This window comes from Helicoverpa zea, chromosome 16 (genome assembly GCF_022581195.2).
Source record: "Helicoverpa zea isolate HzStark_Cry1AcR chromosome 16, ilHelZeax1.1, whole genome shotgun sequence".
NCBI classification, from domain to species: domain Eukaryota; kingdom Metazoa; phylum Arthropoda; class Insecta; order Lepidoptera; family Noctuidae; genus Helicoverpa; species Helicoverpa zea.
Window position 1 is genome coordinate 9,610,230 of NC_061467.1, and position 20,965 is coordinate 9,631,194.

Below are 20,965 nucleotides of genomic sequence, written 5' to 3' on the forward strand. Positions count from 1 at the left end.
ATTTAATGTTTTTGGTGGGATCTGATTTATTTTTTGTAGGTCTCTTTCTTCTCTAAGTATACAGGGTGTGTCGTTCACAATCACATTAAATCCTATCGCATATACTTTATGGTATTCTATGGCGAATTGTAAAAAAAATAGCCCAATCCATTCAGTGGTTTAGCCACAGGAGTCATTTTTCGTTTTTATAATTTACAACATCATGTGTAAAGCAGAGATAAAGTTAGGAGTATCGAATGTTTTGAGCTGTCAGTTTTCAAGGGAGAATGTCAGTTGTTTGTAATGACTGACTTTTATATGGTGTTCTAATTTTCGCACATTTTTATTCTATTTACTTTGTTTGAAAAATTCATTTTTTTTATTTTGACGTATTTTTATTTTTTCTTTGTTTTAATCGACATATATTAACCAGTATATTAAGGCATTTCATTTAATGTGATTGTGAACGACACACCCGATAAAACAAATTAAATTAACTTACATGCAACTAAATATATAAATATATGTATAACAAACTAAATACGTACACCTAAAGTAGGATGTAAACAACATTTTTTAAAAATAAACTATAAAATTTCGAAATTGTTGAATTTTTGAATCGATTTATTTCAGAGGTAGATGGCGCTGTCACATGAAATTATTTGATTTTTTTTAAAGTACTACTACTACTAAGCTATGTAACGAAACCATAGCGCGATTTAGACCAGCACAACGCCATCTATCGAGCGAGCATGCAGTATTTATCGCACTGCATTAATATGAAATATTTTATCATTATTCATTTCATTTTAACCTAGCTTTTTTATTCATATGTATGTATATTTAATACATGATAACAATATACCACACTACGTAACAATAAAACAAATACATTTTTTACATAAATAAATAACAAAGTTATCAATGCAGTCAAAATTCAGGCACAATGTTCTTGAAAAACCGCAAATATAAATTTGTTTCCTATTTTTATTAAGTTTTAAGGTTTTTATAATTTTCCCTTTATATGTAGCTAATAACCTATCTTGGTGCCAAATTTGAAGGTTCTAAGTTTGCTAGAAGTACCTTAGACTTTTGATGATCGGTCAGTGAGTCAGTGACAAAATGGTGTAACTTTGATCGCTCATAGCTCGTAAACTATTTATTCAAATGTCTTGTAATTTTGAGACTGAGCATGTTCTAATACTTACTCTTGGTCATTGAAAACCTAAACTTCTAGCTTTGTTCACATGGAAGATACAGGGGGCTGAAATAGCCGCGAAACGCTTCTAGAAAAGATGGTACGGCCGTGCCCGCTTTGCTCGAGTCTTGGCTGGGGCACTGCCGTGCCCTCAGATGTAAATAATTTCATACATTAGCCTGTAGGCGTACCGCAATTTAGGCATAACAATAAACGTTAGTAATCCTACCGTAGGCCGTTATCTCAAAGGACTATATTAAATTCTTCATAAAGATAAAAAAGCAATCATGAAAATGTACAAATAAAACAAGCTTATACTTGAAGAGTTTTTATTAAAATCCTTTTAAATTGTGTCACTGCTTTATATTCTAAAAGTCTTAATTAATAGGTAAAACTTATTTTAATTGATAGATGGTTGGAAAGGCGATAACTTATGTCTTTAGGGTGAAATTGTTACAAAAAAATGTTCTACATATTTTCAATTCAGACAATTTGTGATGAAACTTAATAACAAAAACAAAACACGCTTTTTCACGTTTCATAAAATGACATATTCAAGAGCAAAGAAACTACCTACATATAAACGTCTCCTTTTAAACATAACTTTTAACAACTTAAAGCTAAATTATAAATCAACATACAAACACACTACCAGTTATAAATGTATTTACAGAAACACATTTGGAACGACAAACATCATTACATATTCAGCCGTTTCCCAGAAGGCTAACAAACATTTAAACAAATGAAAAGCTGCATCGACTTCTATATCAACAGCGAATAGTAGTTTAAATTGAAGAATAAAGGTGGACACACATTAATTAGCCTCGAATGCATGGAACGCGCTGAACGAATCGAAATGCTGGTCTCGCAAACATTCATATTCGAGCTGAACGCAACTAAAGATGGATTGCACCACAACTATTAAGATAACCAAGTCAAAACCAACTAAGACATTCAAATTGGCGCTTTGACAACTGTTGGTCCTTTATTAAATGGTGCAACTCACCCTAAAGATTCGTTTCTACTCTTCACTCATTAATGTCGAATTTTATGACGTCAACCTACAATTGCATTGGTTTTCGGATTCGGACGATTCCCCGCCCCCACTTGCTAGTGGGTGAAGTAAGATATCATTATCATGGAAGGGTTCTAAAATCCTTTTCGTTCGACACATTTCGCTCCGATAAATATGCATCCACCTTTTAAGTCCCCTTTAAAGTTTGGAATTCAAAGTTACATATTGAGCAATTTGTGAACTCTTGTAATAGGTTAACATTGGACTCAACAAAGCATGCCCGAAGTTTGTAGTCTGCGAGTTTGTACGTATGGCTTTAGGAAGCAATGTAAAGTTTGGTTAGTTGGCGCACGAACTAATCATGGTAAATACGGAGATAGAATTGTAAACAAAACAAAACAATAAGCTGAAAAGGCCATATTATTAAGAAAAAGTTAGAAAAATATCTGAGAGAAAAAACACATTAAAAGTGAGTTATGTACAAATCATCATGAAAGTTAAACCTATTAAATTAAAAGGCCATGTAGTAAAAATAGTAAGAATACCAACATTTTTAAACTGGCATAACAATTTCACAATGTCACGAGTAAAATGCTCCACACATTTCGCATACTTTAGGTTTTAAATGGCATGTTAGGGAAAAAAAACTTTCGAGCAATGCAATGTATGGCAGAGCTATGCACATACCGGCGAAGAATAGAGTAATTAATGGAATGGTTTTAGAACATTTAAATGTTTCAATGATTAAAGAAAATAATGATTACAAACATTCAGTCGAAATTAATGAACAACTTACCATAAAAGACGACATAGATAAAAATAAACCAGTAAACGTAGAAGCAAATAAAATGATAAAAGTAGCAGAACCTATTCATAATTCAGCTTACGAAGAAGTTTTCAGCCATTTCAATTATTCAAAGCGCAATCACCACGAACTGTTTTACTACAAAATGGAAAATTGTTGGGTTGCCGGCGAGAAAATGAAAAGGTGACTATAATTTTGGGACTGGTCCTACAACTCTGAATATAGAATGTGGTACTAGGTCAAACGAATACGGTGAGTTGAGAGTTTAAATTTAAAGAAGTACTCAGCCGGATTAAAAACTTTTCGAGGAAAAGCTGTAGTGATAAAAGTCGATGTTTCTTTTAGTTTGGAGAATGTAGACGTGGAATTAATAAAGTGAGACTGCTAAAATGAAAGTCACGAAAACTAAGATAAAATAAAAATACTTTCAAGCTGTTTGCCTTAGCTACATTAGTTCGTGCTTAAAGGGGAGATCTGAAGATCAAACTATGATCCAGCATATCTCCGATAAAGTAATTCTTGTATCATGGTAGTTAGCTCATTTGGCAGTCCATTAAAATATTTTTTTTTGTCAGATTCCATTAAACTCAAAATTGATAGGATACGAACCAAATTCTAAACGTTGTTTTGTGAAAAATAACGATCAAGTATTTATGAGAGAAGGTAACCAAATTAAATATTCACCAGGACATTATCAATGTTGATTAAATATCGATTTCCATTAAAGTGAAGAGAAACGCAAATACTCAAAAGGATGAAGAGCTTGAAAAACATAAATCTGTCCTAATAAATCAATAGTATCAAACTGTCAGATTATATTTGGCAGTTTAGACAAACTGCGCTTTGGGAATCGCTAAAACGGCTCGTCCTCTAGAGAATCCAATCCATCGCTCCACTTGTATGTAACGGATCTATCAAATTATTTGCAAATAAATCATGAACAGGAAAATAGCTTACAGAATTGAGAGCAAATTGCAGAAGACCCATATGAAACAGAGATGTAAAAAGACGAGATGTAGAAAGTATGATTGAATGTCCCAAAATAACCCTGAATTTTGAAATCGCATCATTCAAGTTGAAGACTGTATGATATGGCATTAGTAAGAGAAGACCAGTAGACTCCTATTAAAGACAATGATGGTGGAACGGAAAATATAAGATTTCAAAGCTTTAAAACCAATAAAAATGCGAAACAACGTCGATCTCGGACGGAATATGAAGACCTTACACGATTTTGATAATAATGAATATGTATTAGAAGTTAGCTTAGATCTAATCTTGCCTCTGAATGTCGAATGGCACAAAAATATTTCTCTGTACACGCGAGGTCCGCAGGCACAATTGATTTGTGAGTTCTCTTTATTAACAGTACTTATTGTATTTATTTTTCTTAATACCAGATTAGGTATAGTATCATAAAATATATTTTTACCTAAATCAGCTATTTACATGTTAATTTATTCTGAATTTGGGTTTGAATGACAATAGTCTTGATATCTAAAGATAGCTTGTTATTGATTGTGGAGGGCGCTACCATGAGCTTGTTTACATAAAGGAGATGAGTTTCAATCGAGATGAACTGAGACAAAATTGATTTGTTAATAGTGTTAACAGACTTAACTAATAAGAAGGTGAATCAATCATATTATAGTTCGGCCATTCAGAGAATGCGTTCCTGACACGTCGCGATTGAACTGACGACGTAATAACATTCATTGATTATTGATATAATAATGTTGTTTTAATGCTCCTCAATTGTTAAAACGGTAAACAACCAGCAAAAATATTTTTATCGTAACTGCAACGCCATTGCAAAGTTACGTCGTCAGTTCAATCGCGACGTGTCAGGAACGCATTCTCTGAATGGCCGAACTATAATAATTAATCTTCATAACATTTCATATGATATAGGAGATCTTACCGTCTCACTTTCGAGTTTCAAAAGTGTCTGTTAGAATTATGGTAGCGCTCCTACAAAGCGGCATTTTGTATTCAAATTGATGTACAATGTGGTTATTTGCTATTGTGAAGGTTCTTTCTATTGTATCATTATTAAATTTAATAGCTCTTACGTTACCTAGTTCTATTACATCACTTTCGGGTAATAGTATTCCAAGAATTAACTGTACTAAAAGCTCTTTAACTGTGTTAAGGTTTTTATCGTTAAAAATTGAAAATTCTTTGCTTTTTGAATTCAATTTTTCTATCAAATATAATGTATTATGTTTCTGAACTTTGAAAATTATAGTTAATATTAAAATATAGGAACATTTGCTTACAAAATGAGATGGTATAACTTACTAATATTATACCCGAAAGTGTTGTAACAGAATATGAAATAATTTACATTTTAAAGCTAATTTTATGTACAAAGATATAACAGTATTTGGCCATTAAAATATATTACTACATCATTTAGAATACTCGAGCAAGAGATAATCTAGAATTGTTTAAGAAAAGGATTGATATTAATAAAAAAGGGCTTAGTTTTGGAGACTTTGGAAAGTTTCAACAATAAAAAAAGGTTTTAGGAAGGTCAGGTAAAATAAGATCTAAATCAATTATGAGGAAATATAGATAATGCGTCTTAATCTGATTGAGTTGATGCCAAAAATATAATAATTTATATAGTGGACAAAGTTTATGACCACGATAAATACGATAGGAATAACATTACAGAATAATTTGAGCAAAATTTATTAATATCAATCTTATCTAAAATTAATGACTTTGCTTAGAATATTAGAGTAGACACAGAGGACGTTCTCGACAGGGCCAAGTATTAGTAGACGATAAATTAAACGAATTTAGGAACTTAAAAAATATATAACAAATGTTACTTATAAAATTAAATTTTCAAGATTTGTTTGAGGTAAGCAATCTGATTAAAAAAAATGGAAGAGGCAGGTAATAAAAATAAGAATCCATTAAAAATGTAAATACGTAAATACTTCTTACGGATATTAAAAATGATATTGAAGACAAAATCAATACTATTGATACTTATAATAGCACCACACGTCTAAGATTTTGCGCTTTCGCACTATAACTACTAGTATGTATAAATACAATTAGATATGATGAAGAGAAGAAGAAGACTAGACTACAGGAAATATAGAAAGTTATCATTAACCTTATTTCTATATTCAATATTCACATAATTGGTACTTTCCAAATCTCGCGTCCGATAAGCCCATAAAAGCATTTCAAAGCATCCAAAACTATGTGATTCAATGTTACTAATAACATTTCAGAGTCCATTTAAAGCTACGTTTCAATGCGTTTACTAAGAAATAGACTGAATTAAATTATTTTGCAGCTTTTTAAGTTTTTCAAATTAGAAAAAGATATTTCAAAGTTTCATCGTTGAAAGTGTAAAATACCCCTTGAAGGTTCTTTGAGAATTTTGCTAAATGATAACACACAAATGTGACAATGAAAATGACATTGATTGTCACAATTAAAAATACATATTGGTCCTTGAAACCGTAGACATAGAATCCCATTTACCAGTTCAATTATACATTGGTTATCGTCAGCCGCCTCGGACTTCGAGGTCTGTTCAAATTTGAGCCTGATCCCCTGACGTGAACTTGGACAGACCCTGGCGGCATATCTACAGCAGAATGTAGACTTGCAGCTCTCGACGTTCTTGGAGAAGGTGCTACTCTGATATCTACTGCGCTGTGAAGACTGGCTGCTCTCGAAGACCTAGGAGTATGGTGGGACATTTCTGATGGAGTAACAAGGGCAGGGATGTCGGCTGCTGATCTAGACCGCCTTGGAGGACTCTCAGGGATGAGCGCCATACCGCCCATACCCATGCTACTTACGAAGACCGAGTTCTATATTTAGGAAAGAACAAATAAAATACAGATATTAGTATAGCAGTCAAACGTAATGAATCAAACTAATCTACGTGGAACATAAAACACGTCTAGTGACAAAAACTTGGTGTTATCTATCCAAGCCTGTGTTGTTATGGCTAATTTTGGTTTCTTAACTGAAGTAGTTTTAGGCCGAATTTTCAGTTCGTTACATTAAAATATGGTGAAGGTTAAGTTAGTCCTTACCTGCCGCGGTCTATGGGACAGGTACCCACATGGTTGATAAGATGGGAATGATGCCCCGCAGTCGTATGACACACAGCCGCGTGACAGTGATGCTCGGTGCTGTACAAAGCAGTGTTTGTATTACTAGAAAAATTCTTACCAAGCCAAATCGTAGGGTGGAGATAAGTGCGTGTTAAGACTTTTCACATCATGTATTGATGTCTGAGTTATATTATATGTTTCAGTAGCTTGATGGACTGCATTTTCTGCTTCTGTTTTGTAATTATCTTCATTTACAATTTTAGATTTATCATCATGAAATTGCAGTCCACCAAAGCTGACACGATTGTCTTTAGGTAGTAACAAACGGTGTTCATTCGAAATGAGTCTGGTTGCGTGTTGACTATTAAGAGGAAGAAATACCTTACAATATCATTATAATTTAGGCATTCACTTTCTGCTGTTTGCTGTAATAGAAAAGTATTGGATGTACTATCTGTAGTATTCTTTGGATAGTTATGTGTGATTTGATGATGAATATATTCAGTAGCTGGTTTGATATCATGTTGGTTTCTGAACTTTCAATTTATAGATCTGTTCGGTTCGATCTAGCTTTTATGTGTATTAGATTTTCTGATACTGTTATACCTAGTACTGTGGTGATAATAAAACTTGTAGTAAAAGCAAGCATGCAGGCAAGTGAGTCACTCACGTGAGGTGGCACGGACACTGAGTTTTCAGCTAAAGCACAACTCTGTCGGTGCTGCTGCTGGAATTTCGGCTGATACGGCTCCAGCATTCTAAGGAACATCAATTTCTTTTTGTATTTATTCATTAATATCATGATATATAAAGTCTTCATCATCATCTTTAAGGAATATTTATTTACTAGACCTAGGCCCATATAGGCCATAAAAGAGTATGGGTGCTCCAATAAAACGAGAGCATTGATAACCTCGTCTAATTCACGAGAGGTGCTGATGATCATTAAGCGGGATATTATGGGAAATATACGCACTAGTAAAACATGTTTTTAATTACAATTTATAAAACTAGCTGTTCTTCTTCTTTTTAGGTGTCTCAAGGTAAACAACCAGCAAAGGTAAGTAAGTATGTTCATTATCGTTCATGTAGTAGCAATAATTTTCACTGTCGAAATACCTCTTTTTTTTTAAAGTACTGCCACATAGACCTAATTTTAAAATGTGACGAACAAAGAAGTCGCCACAATATTTAGCCGAAATTGTTTTGTCGAAATTTTCGACAAAGCCTTTGTAAGTGTATTTAATATTTTGACCTTAGCTTGAGATGTAAATTGAAGGAAAAGAGTTTTTAACTTTTTATAGGTAGGTACTTCAAACGAATTAGCTTCGAGGTTTAGTTTAGAAACTAGAAGTAGTTTTATAAGATTTGCTCTGAAACGAATAGTAATTGAAATAATAATAAATTGTATCAAGTAGGCGAAACGTATTGTTTGTATAACCTACTCGTTTTTGTGTTAGTATTTTGTTGAGAAAATTAAATGTGAAACTTTTTCTTTGAGATTACTACTTTCTTTAGATTTCTAAAGAGAAATAAGGTATTTTGTCTGTGTTGTTGTATCTTTGAGCTTTGAATAAATAAATTGTAATTCATCAACGTTCTTAGCAGGACAGGAGCGTCCTTTGATACTTTGATGTACTATTTTATTATGTACTTTTTCTTTTTATTGAAATTCAGTTTTAGATTTGGCTCGATCAAGAAACTAACTGTGTTCAGATCTTAATTTTTAGTTATATAAGTGCAACTACCCATCAGAGGTTGAGCTCAGATCATTTACTAAAATTTTCGAAACAGATTGACCCATTTTTTTGACAGACTTTTTTTTATTTCTAGGGTTAGTTTCGAATCTGTCCTCAGCCTCTTTTCCTATAGTGCGTGGAAAGAAAACAAAGTAATACTACGTACAGTTTATAGACGCACCTGATCTTGCCCCAACGATTGAAGAAGAGAGCTATGGCGGCCACCCATAGCAGGAGGACGAAGGCCACTATGAGAGCCTCTTCAGCCCTTACTACTACTCCACTGCCATCTGGTGAGAGAAAACATAGATTATTAGAAAGGCGTGATGATTTGCGTGGACTTAGGTACTAAGAAAATATTATAAGGAGTGAATCCTTTTCTAGGTAGGTTGAAAACTGTCAAATGACCCCTTTTTTGTCGGAAGGCATCGAATGCTAGTTTGCCAAAAAAAAAAAATGCTGTGGGTGCAGCTCGCGAGATTGATTACCTAAAACCCACTATGTTCTTTTCTCAAAAAATGTATCTCCACTCTTTTGAAAATTCCCGCAGCCCCGCGAAATGACCAATATTTTTTACTTCATATGCTAATCCATTACCATCTTACTAAGAGATATCGTGTTGCATCTGGTTAGATTAGAAGCCGACCGCAATTGAGAAAAGGACTAGGCGGATGATGATGTTTTTTTTTTTTAAAGAAGAGTTTAACTTAAGTTTTGCGATTTAACGTTATAATGTTTTTTTTTTTTTTCAATTTACAACAGATCACAGACCTCTCAAACGTCACAAGATCAGCCTAAATTGTTTTGAAATGAATCTCAAAACCATTTATTAAGTATTCATTCGATCTTCAGAGTGCAAACAAAAGGAACATGGAGTGTGATTTCAGAATGAATGACAAACAATCTTGAGCTAACATGACAAGTCCTCAGAAGTTAGTAACTTAATGCAAAGCGCTTTTGTGTACCTATCAATTCCATCAGCTGCGTCTGTTTGAGTATGGTTTAAGTGCTGTGTATAGGTTTCAGAATTAGAAGTGAATACCAAGTTTTGACTCGGAAGTGACGTTGGTAACTGAACCGCTTCAAAGTATCTCAATTAGTAAAATATGTATTGACCTGATATAAATCAGAATTAAAAACTAGGAAACAAGAATAAAAAATTAAAGGTTTTTATTTTTTTTATTTCGCAAATGAATTTAAAGAAACTCTTACTTTTGAATTATTCAAATACGATTTCTCCAAAAATACAGCCGATTGCTCGAAAAAATGTAACTTAAAGTTCTTTGTGTGTCTCTCAGAGGCTTTCATGTGTAACATTTTTGAGAATTTCGCATATTTTCCGTGCAACATTTTTATAAAGCCTTTCGCATCCTTTCCAACGAACAACACAAGCAATATTCAAAAATTGAATCACATAGTAAAAATAAAATCACACAAATTTTATTTTCGCATAAAAGGAGCTTTTAAAATAATTAGATTTCTCACATGGGAGTCAGGTCTTTGGCTTCACGCATTTCCGTCGGCAAACATAGGCACCATGTTTGACGACACCACTTTCAGACTCGCTGTCTGCCTGCGTCTGGGTGCTTCGTGCTGCACTCCTCACCGCTGCCACTGCGGGGAAGCTGTCAACAGCCTCGGTCACCACGGCCTGTCGTGCAGTCGGAGTGCGGGCCGCATACCACGACATGCGAATATCAACGACGTGATCCGTCGGACTCTTGTTGCCGTCGGCGTGCCAGCCGTACTTGAACCAAATGGTTTGGCACGCGACGATGGCAAGAGACCAGACGGCATGTCGCTATTTCCGTGGAAGATGTGTAGGACTTTAGTGTGGGACGCGACCTGCGTCGACACTCTTGCGCCATCCCATCTTCCTAGAACTGCGTGTTGTGTTGGCTTCGCCGCTTCACAAGCAGAGGACCTCAAACGGCGCAAATATAGTAGCCTTATCGGGAATTACATGTTTGAGCCGTTTGGGGTTGAAACTCTCGGGCCGTGGGGTCCGAGTGCTCACGCGCTTGTGAAGGAAATTTCTAAGCGCCTTGTTGACACTTCTCGTGACCCAAGGACTGGCTTTTATTTCGCACAGAGGATGAGCATTGCCATCCAACGTGGCAATGCTGCCAGCCTTCTGGGTACATTGCCCAGTGACAGCGATGAGGAGCAATTTTTTGATGCAATGTATTAGTTTTAAGTTGTATATATAAGTTTATTTTTAATTTTTAAAATTAATGTAAATATTATGTAAATACTTCAAATTTGAAATCAAATATAATAAAAGATTTCTCACATAAAACCACCATTATTTTCTAACTTCCTAAATCGTAAATTAGGAACTCGGGAAGTATGAATAATTCAGTAACTTCAAACGCTGTATTGATTCGATTTATATCCACTTAGAATTGACAGACGACGGTTATACGGTTAACCCAGAAAATACCTTAGCAGCCCCAGTTATCGGGGTAAATATCTCTAATATTATAGCTACGGCCATCGGCGGTAACTGATTTACAGTCGTTTTGATTGCTAAGGTAAGATGGGAATTTGTGAGCAATGTGTATGTACTCAAAACTGTAGCTCAAAACATTTGTTTTAGACACATAGGGGCATTAGACTTTTGAAAGTCCAGGTTTTTCTTTCACCTTTAGCCAATGGTTTCAGGATACACTCATAAATTAATTTTGCAAACAACTTTAGCCTAAATAAGTTAATATTTATATTAAGGCTTTCTCTTTGTGTTGTTTGCGGGATAGGTAAAATACACCTTTAAGTACAAAATATCTTCATAGAAAACTAGTAAACCGATGACATAAATCTACTTCGAGGTTTCCTTTAGAGGTCATCTTGCTGGCTATTCATACTTTGACGAAGGAATTTCTATTGAAACTTTAGAGGCTTACTTTGTGATAGAAATTCTTTAGAGTACCTAAAGCTTTTATGAAGGCTGATCGAACTCAGAAAATAATAAACATGAAGTAGGCAAGTGAATACTTTCTAAAGTAGCGACTCTTCCAAGTCATCATCTGCCTAGCCTTTTCCAAACTATGTTGGGTTCGTCTTGCAGTCTAAGAAGATGACTGCCACACGGTCATACATTACATGGCGATCTTTTTTCAAGTAAACAATTAACTTTAATCAAATGTTTTGGCCTTTTGGTATCATGACGATGTATTCCTACTCTGGTTGATAATAATTAGAATGAAAATTGCGCTCTTGGTAGCCTCCACTCGGTTTGACAGTTCAATCATTATGCTAACTGTGAATCTATTTGACGATGATCCGTGATGACGTGCGTTTTCGTTATCACCCATCTGGTGTTCATCGGCTACTCACCAATGTCAGCTAAGGAAGCATTGACTCGAGACGTGGACGAGGGGGGGTGAAGTCGAAGCACCACCTCCGCGGGGGGGCCGCCCGTCGCACCGCTCCATTCTGCAAAAACATTACATGTTAGATAGCTGAAAATACATAGATATTATACTTACATACCTAAGGAGGTTTATTTATCGCAATATCGGAAAGTTCTAAGCAATATGGGCGACAGCTTCCGTAGATTCTCCAGAGAACAAGTAATCCAGTTTAATATTATTTACCGACTTCGAAAATTTTGGCTTATCTAGGTATATTGGATATTTAGGTATATATTTTTAGTCGTGTCATTCATGTAGTAAGTAGTATAATGTTACGTACCGTACATATCTCACCATGATCTGCACATTTAATTTTGTTATTTTGATAGCACTGTGCGCTTAATTAAAATGCAAAATGTGTGACTAGCAAATAATTTTTAAACTTAGTAAAAAAATCTGCAGTCATTCATACCCCACATAATATACTTACAACAATTTATTTACTAACTTTGATAACATTCTAATCGTACATCTAGAAACTTGTGGCATGCATAGCCTATAAACTTGGCATGCAGTGGCCATAAATTTATTGTTATTTATAGGCACGGAGGCTTTCGGTAACAGAACAATGAAAGCCTATTCAAACTAAACCAGGCTATGTTTGTCACCCACACGATAACGTATTTGTCAACTGTTTGTTTTTTTTTTTTGTCAGAAATATGTTGCAAATATCAAGGCTATTTGACTAAATGGGTACAAAAATAAATATAATACATTAGCTGCTACCCACGGTTTCACACGTATTAAAACGAAATTACTTCTAACACATGTATAAAAAGAAACCTGCCTACGTATGTATTACCGGGATAAAATATAGCCTGTTTTACTCAAAAAGAGTGATCCTTTCCAACATTGAAAGAAATTTTCAAATCAGTTTAGTACTTTCGGAGTCTTTAGGGTACAAAGAATCAAAACAAACATTCTTCTTTATTATATTCGTATAGTATCTACTGCTAAGATTCATAAAAATCCAGTGATTCTTGAGACTAAACGCGTTTAAACAAACAAATTCTTCAGCTTTATCACGTTAAAGTAAAGAAAGATACATCTGGTGTATTTGAACCAATTTACTTTACATCTAAAAAAACCCTTTTAATATGTCAATACATAATGTATTCCACTAGTGTAGCTACTACATGAGACTACAAAATACCGAACTACTGTATTCAGACCGGGACGACGCTGTCGTAAAATTAGCCAAGTTATTGGACAGGTATTTAGGTAACTACGGTCCATATACGGTACGGTACGGTAAAGTAATAATACCTTTATTGTGAAATAGTGAATAAGCAAGTACTTTTAGGTAATCGGCGCTATTATAGGCTCGGTAAAAGCGGTTATTAGAGGACAAATAAAAGTATTTCGTATTCCGATTAGACTAAATGTAGGTTCAATATTAGTAATGCTCGACATTACGTATTGTTTTTTAATTCAGTAATAGATTTTTGTCGTGTCATGGTCGTCAATAGTCACTAAGAAAAAACATTACAGCGGAAAATATTTTGTAGACTTTTCCGCCAAGTCTCTTTATGAAGCTCTTTTTATTTGGTGGAATTTAGGTGTAAAATTATTATGGCGATAATTAGATAGATAGAATATGGCGTTTAGTTTTTTTCTACATTATATATATATTTGTAAGTAGGACTCTATGAGCTGTAGTGGTATAAATAGTGTTCAACTATTTATCAACTAGCTAGGTTTACATTATGTAAATCGGGGGTGTAGCTACGTGTCGAGGATGTTAACTACAGCGTGTCACTGACTTGGCCACCAATTCTAGTTACAATGTAGTGGTCTATACTATTCTATAGACTACGACGTAGACTCTACTGGGTGATCTATTTAACAACTAGTGGAATAATAAATAATAATAATAATAATGTCGGGACACCTTTTTCGCACACGGTCGGTTACCCCCATGGTAAGTTATTTATTGACTTGTGTTATGGGTGCTAACACAACTGATAAACTACATATAGCTACATATATACATATTTATAAATACATATCAGAACACCCAGACCACGGCCAACAAGCATGCTCATCACACAAATGTCGACCGAACCGGGAATCGAACCCGGGTCTACTGGGGGGTGGGTGATCTATTCTATTGAACAACTAGTGGAAGCTTTACCGCGCTCATCGGCGGAGATGCGCGACGAGTGTAGTTGACTGCGGCGAGTAGACTTGTCGGCCAAGTCTGGTTACAATGTAGTGTTCTATAGTCTACTGGGGGTGGGTGATCTATTCTATTGAACAACTAGTGGAAGCTTTACCGCGCTCACCGGCGGAGATGCGCGACGACTGTGGTTGACTGCGGCGAGTAGACTTGTCGGCCAAGTCTGGTTACAATGTAGTGTTCTATAGTCTACTGGGCGTGGGTGATCTATTGTATTGAACAACTAGTGGAAGCTTTACCGCGCTCACCGGCGGAGATGCGCGACGAGTGTAGTTGACTGCGGCGAGTAGACTTGTCGGCCAAGTCTGGTTACAATGTAGTGTTCTATAGTCTACTGGGGGGTGGGTGATCTATTCTATTGAACAACTAGTGAAAGCTTTACCGCGCTCACCGGCGGAGATGCGCGACGAGTGTAGTTGACTGCGGCGAGTAGACTTGTCGGCCAAGTCTGGTTACAATATAGTGTTCTATAGTCTACTGGGGGTGGGTGATCTATTTTATTGAACAACTAGTGGAAGCTTTACCGCGCTCACCGGCGGAGATGCGCGACGAGTGTGGTTGACTGCGGCGAGTAGACTTGTCGGCCAAGTCTGGTTACAATGTAGTGTTCTATAGTCTACTGGGAGTGGGTGATCTATTCTATTGAACAACTAGTGGAAGCTTTACCGCGCTCACCGGCGGAGATGCGCGACGAGTGTGGTTGACTGCGGCGAGTAGACTTGTCGGCCAAGTCTGGTTACAATGTAGTGTTCTATAGTCTACTGGGAGTGGGTGATCTATTCTATTGAACAACTAGTGGAAGCTTTACCGCGCTCACCGGCGGAGATGCGCGACGAGTGTGGTTGACTGCGGCGTGTAGACTTGTCGGCCAAGTCTGGTTCCTCTGTTATGGACGTTATTGGATCTGTAACAAATTGAGGTAATTTAAAAACATAGTCATTGAAACTGTATTAGGATTGGTATAAGTTTAGTTTAAGGTAGCAAGATAATTTATGGAAGTCCATAAAATACATCTTTACAAATGTTATGAAGTATGAATCTTAATTTCTTTGAACGCGCGTATCTCAGGAAGTATTCGACCGATTTGCAAAATTCCTTCTGTTAGATATCTTATTTATTGATCACTAGCTGATCCCGAACTTCGTATCGTTCAAACCTTCCCTGAACCTCTACAAACATTTTAAAACAAAAATCAGCTCAATCGGCCTAGCCGTTCTCGAGTTTTAATCAGACTAACGAACAACAATTCATTTTTATTTATATAGATTTTTGTTCAGGCTATTTTTAGTCAGGTGCACGAAATAGTTCCCACGGGATTTCAGTCACAACACTAGCGGAAGCTAATAAACTGTTATGGCAAGTTTGCATAAAAAGTAAGAACTAAACAATATCTGCTTAATTTCTTTGAAACAAAACACAGCTTACTCATACAAAAATATATAAAGCCTATACTTAAATAAGGCGTTGACGTACGTTTATCCGTAAGCTGTTGAACGACAAAGTCATTAATTAGAAACTTGGCGAAAACTCGGAAGTTTGATAACACCGTAGCGATCGCGCCGGCTTAATTAATATTATTTAGTTTAAAACGTAATAATTGTGTTATGAAATAGTATTTTTAGGTTGTATTTACTTATTGAAAATGTTGGTTTAGGAAATATTACTTTTTCTTTTTTTACTTACCATTTTCCCGCGGCTTCACCCGAGTCCCGTGGGAACTACTGACCTTACCGCGATAAAATATACTCAATATTATTTGTACGAGTGTAGCTTTTCAAAAGTGTAAGAATTTTTAAATTAGTTCAATAGTTTTGGAGCCTTAGAGTACAAATAAACTACACTAAACAAGGCTAGGCATTTAGCATTAGAAGGTTTATAAAATTGGATTCATAGCCTGATATTATACATATAGGCATTCAAACATGCCATATTCATATTTTTTATCGTTATCGTTTCTTAGACATGATACAAATTTACAAAAAACAAGTACCTACCTTACCTATATTATGGATATTACGTAAAGAGCTAGTAATATGTGTGTCACATCTGCTGTGTGAAAGCTTTTCAAGGCTGAACACTTTTTTTCTAATTCACGTCGGAGCTTCCATTACTCACGGTTTTTATCCCACACTAGAACGTCTATTCTGTTCCCATTTCCTATCTGTGAATAGAAAATTTGGATATGTACTTTACATCACGGGATTGTGAGATAGGTGATTTTAATGTTTTTGTTTTGTATTAGGTGCAGATGTATCTTAAAAAATAAAGTGCCTTATTATTTTACAATTATATTGAAATTTTTAGTGTAGGTGTTTAAAAATAAAATAGAACCTTATGGTTTGTATACAAAATGGAAAATTTAATTACATCTTCATGAAAATATGAGCAAAACGGCTTTTAAAACTTTATCTTTAACTAGCTTCTGCCAGCGGTGTCACCCGCATCCCGTGGGAACCTCTGCACGAACCCGGATAAAAAGTATAGCTTATAGCCTTCCTCGATAAATGGGCTATCTAACACTGAAATAATTTTTCAAATCGGATCAGTAGTTCCTGAGATTAGCGCGTTCAAGCAAACAAACAAACAAACTCTTCAGCTTTATAATATTAGTATAGATTAATTAAAATGTACTTACATATGTGGCTATACGTTAATATTATATTAGTAAAAATCTTTTGAATGGTCATAATAAACCTTTTGTCTAGACAGTTACAGCCTTTTTATCGTCCCACTGCTGGGCACAGGCCTCCTCTCACAGGGAGAAGGATTGAGCATTAATCACCACGCTTGCTCAATGCGGGTTGGTGATTTCAGACTATATAGTCCAGGTTTCCTCAAGATGTTTTCCTTCACCTTTTTTATCAGCCATTGGTGTCTAAGATATACTTAGAAAGTACATACAAACTTAGAAAAGTTGCATTGGTACTTGCCTGACCTGGATTCGAACCCGCGCCCTCACACTCGAGAGTTTGTCTAGACATACCCACTTAATCACTACAATTTGTTCCACCTCTGTGTAAAATTATATTATTATGCGTAGTACATATATAAAAGTATTTTTATTTATCACGCACTTTATCAAATGAGTTTAATTTGTCGGTTTGTCGCACAATCTTTTCATATAATATTATTGGATATACGTAATCACTATTTCATTTCGATAAATGAACTTACAGTCATGAATATGTAAATTAATATTATAAATGCGAACGTGAATCTGTTTTTCACGGTCAACCGAGTGGGTTTGTATCACGGTTTGTGTGAAAGACGTCGTCTTATCTTGTTTCTAGATTACAAAACCAATATGCAGCTCTTATAAAAAGTAACCCATGTCCTTTATTTTCAGGGTCTAGACAATCTGTGTAAGTACAAAATTTCATTGCAATCGTTAAGTAGGTATCGTTCGCGTGAAACGCAACAGGTAATAATATTAGTGGGACACATGCAAGAGAAGTCGAGTTGCTAATTCGAATATTAAGTTTAGGTTTTCTTTGTAAAACTATTGGCTTATTACCCGACATCGCAAAGAGGAGGGTTATGTTTTTGCACATTATACTATAAATCATTATAAGTAAAACAAAGGACAACTTGCGGTCTTAGGTTATTCTGTACGCGGGGGTATTTGGGAGAAACGTGACCAACCCTTATCATTTGGGGTACTTTAGACCCCCGGCTCAGGCAGTGACCCTAGATTAACTATGTTGGTGTTATATATCAAAGTTGGAAGGCTATGAAGCACTTTAGTGTCGAAGCCTACTATTATTTCACTTGTCTTTAAAAGTAATACTTATTTATACAAGCGCCTACAAAATATCTTCTTTACCTTTTTACATACTTTTCATAATCCGATGCAAAAAAATAATCTCATGTCTGAAAACTACTTTCATTCATTTTAATGTTTAAATAATGTAAAAATGTAATTCCTCTGCCTATACTCAAATTTATAATTCGATGCAGCATGTCTTCTTCTACCATACTACTTCTACCATTTCAGCTAAGACGTCTTTTTACAAGTAAAAAACAAACAAAATGATGTTAGTGAATACTATATAACATAACATTATCGCAGGTTTACTGTACATCTTTATCAGACCCCATGACAAAGAAATCCCGGATAATTTATATTTACCACCGTCAGAGCTCCTTCGACACCCATGATACTACGTGATTTATTTCCTGATACAATTTATGGGATACTGTTTTTTTATTTTTTATTTTACCATTGTAGTTTAGTTTGATTCTGGAAGCCGACCCCAACATAGTTTGGGAAAAAGGCTCGGAGGATGATGATGATGTAGTTTAGTTTGATTTTCAGCTTTAGGATGGTATGATAATAAACATTTCATGGAGAACATAAAAAATACCTACGGACGTTGTCAGGACGGTCTTACAGTACTATGGTTAAATAATAAATCATTATAAACTAATAGGATTTAATATTATGAAGTTAAGGAGTTCGGTTTTGAAAATTTTGAAAACTTTTACAATATTTGAAGTTTTTCCTTCATGACGCAGATGAAATCACGAAATACAATTTTATTACAAAACTGATTTATTCATAGGCTTTTAAATACTTCTTATTTATAAGGGTGCGTCCACATCTGGCGAATGCGCCGCGAATGCGCAGCACGCGAGCCGATCGCGAGCTGTTCGCGAGCTGCGCGCGTGCATTTTTGTTCGTGCGCCGCTTCTGCGCCGCCCGCGCGCAGCTCGCGCGCGACCTAAGCGCCGCACGCGAGCGGCGCGCAGGCGGCGCGCGACGTCTGCCATCTTCGATAGTACTGAGCCAATATACGGAACTGTAAGGGCGAGAACTGATTGCGCGCAGATCGCGCGCCGCTCGCGCGCCGCTCGCGCGCTCTATACGAGCCTTGCGTGAGTTGCGCTAAAGAGGCGCACCGAACTATTGCAGTGACTGCACGCGCGCAGCTCGCGGACAGCTCGCGATCGGCTCGTGTGCTGCGCATTCGCGGCGCATTCGCCAGATGTGGACGCACCCTAACACACCCCCGGACTATATCCACCTACAAATTATATATTCTTTAACGAAAAAAATAATACAAATTAATCAATTACCGGATATCTTTGGAAAGTTGATACGTGGCCATCAATTTCAATGACCTGCCAAGGTTATTGTACTACGCACCTAACAATGGTATTTAATACCCATAAAGTACATACTGACCACCTCGTAAATTGGGTAACTATGTATCTATGTGGACGTTAGGCGTGCCAAAGAAGTAATACATCTGCTTACACGAAATATTGTAAAGTTGAAGAGTTTGTTTGAACTGGCTAATCTCCGGAACTGCTGGTCAGGTTTGAAACAATATTTCCGTATTATAAGGCTATTAGTTTTAGAAGAAAGTTTTAGGCTTTTCCGGGAGCGTGAGGTAGTTTTCACGAGACGCAGACACAACCTCTGGTAAAAATTAATGTGTCTATACACACACTCAAAAACATAACACTCCCTCTGAAATAGTCGGGTAAAAATAAGCAGTCAACTTTTTCCCCGTTTTTAAATAGAAAACTTGGTATTTTATTTTCTCCACCAATTAAAACCACCCACAGAGTAAGTACCATTATTTCCAATGAACTGTGTGTAATATGTATGTGGCTCACGAAAACAGTAATGTATTAGTTCGTAAAGGTCGTGTAGAACTCTTAATTAACATAATTGATGTCATTATTTCTGTTTCGACCTTCCTTTGATGTATTGAGCGTACCTTTTCAATTAATTAAATTAATAATATGTATTAGGTATTCCATGTTTCGGAAGACACGTTCGATTTTGGGTAGCGGTGGTTATTATTCTCTGGGAGTCGTTACGGGTAATCAGAAGCCAGAAAGTCTGGCAACCAGCCTTGCCAAGGGGCATCAGGTTGGCCGGGTAACTGGGTTGAGGAAGTCAGATAGACAGTCGCTCCTTGTAAAACACTGGTATTCAGCTGCATCCGGTATATTTGAAGCTAATCCCGAGACAGTCGGTAAAAGTCTAGGCATGATGATACCTAGGTTCTTAATCTATGTTTTCATATTAAATGGTGCTTCTACTGATACTACTTCTATGTTTACAATTGTCAGTTCAGTGGTGGAGTCGATTTTAATCCAACTGTAATAAACTTGAGCTTGAAGCTGGTTTCAGACTAGTTTTTGCTTAGTTTTAGTTTAGCGGCAAAATCATGTGACAAGAACTATAACTCCCTAACACCCAAGCCGGTCAAACCGCTAGATATAGCTAGTGTTTCTACAAAAGCTACTCTAGTTAAACCGCTATGCAAGATTATAGTTCTAATTGGTCCACATTATACCAATATTGTTCCCCACACGTAAGCAAGACGTGTAATTACTTTGAAAGTTCAGAATGTTTTGCATAATTCGCTGTCTTGCATGTTCAAATATAAGGGTTGGTTTGCACTGAGTGCTTTTGAGTCCTAAGCAAATAGTGGAACGACTTTATATGGACTTCTGAAGTAATATGTAAGTACATATAATTATATTTTCGTGGATAATGGCAAAAGCAGCTGAGCTAAAAAAAAA

At 35.9% G+C, this 20,965-nt stretch overlaps 1 protein-coding gene across 1 annotated transcript in view; it reads right to left on the reverse strand.

Moving 5' to 3' along the window:
* Nucleotides 1-4,889: 4,889 nt before the first annotated feature.
* Nucleotides 4,890-20,965, reverse strand: part of LOC124637860 — a 51,495-nt gene continuing 35,419 nt past the window's right edge. Inside the window, exons 3-8 of the mRNA XM_047174577.1 lie at nucleotides 15,234-15,329; nucleotides 12,170-12,268; nucleotides 9,000-9,123; nucleotides 7,765-7,852; nucleotides 7,074-7,172; nucleotides 4,890-6,845 (exon numbers count right to left, since the gene is read on the reverse strand). Coding sequence (XP_047030533.1) covers nucleotides 6,519-6,845; nucleotides 7,074-7,172; nucleotides 7,765-7,852; nucleotides 9,000-9,123; nucleotides 12,170-12,268; nucleotides 15,234-15,329 — 833 coding nt within the window. The 3' untranslated portion in view covers nucleotides 4,890-6,518. The remainder of the gene's footprint in view (nucleotides 6,846-7,073; nucleotides 7,173-7,764; nucleotides 7,853-8,999; nucleotides 9,124-12,169; nucleotides 12,269-15,233; nucleotides 15,330-20,965) is intronic.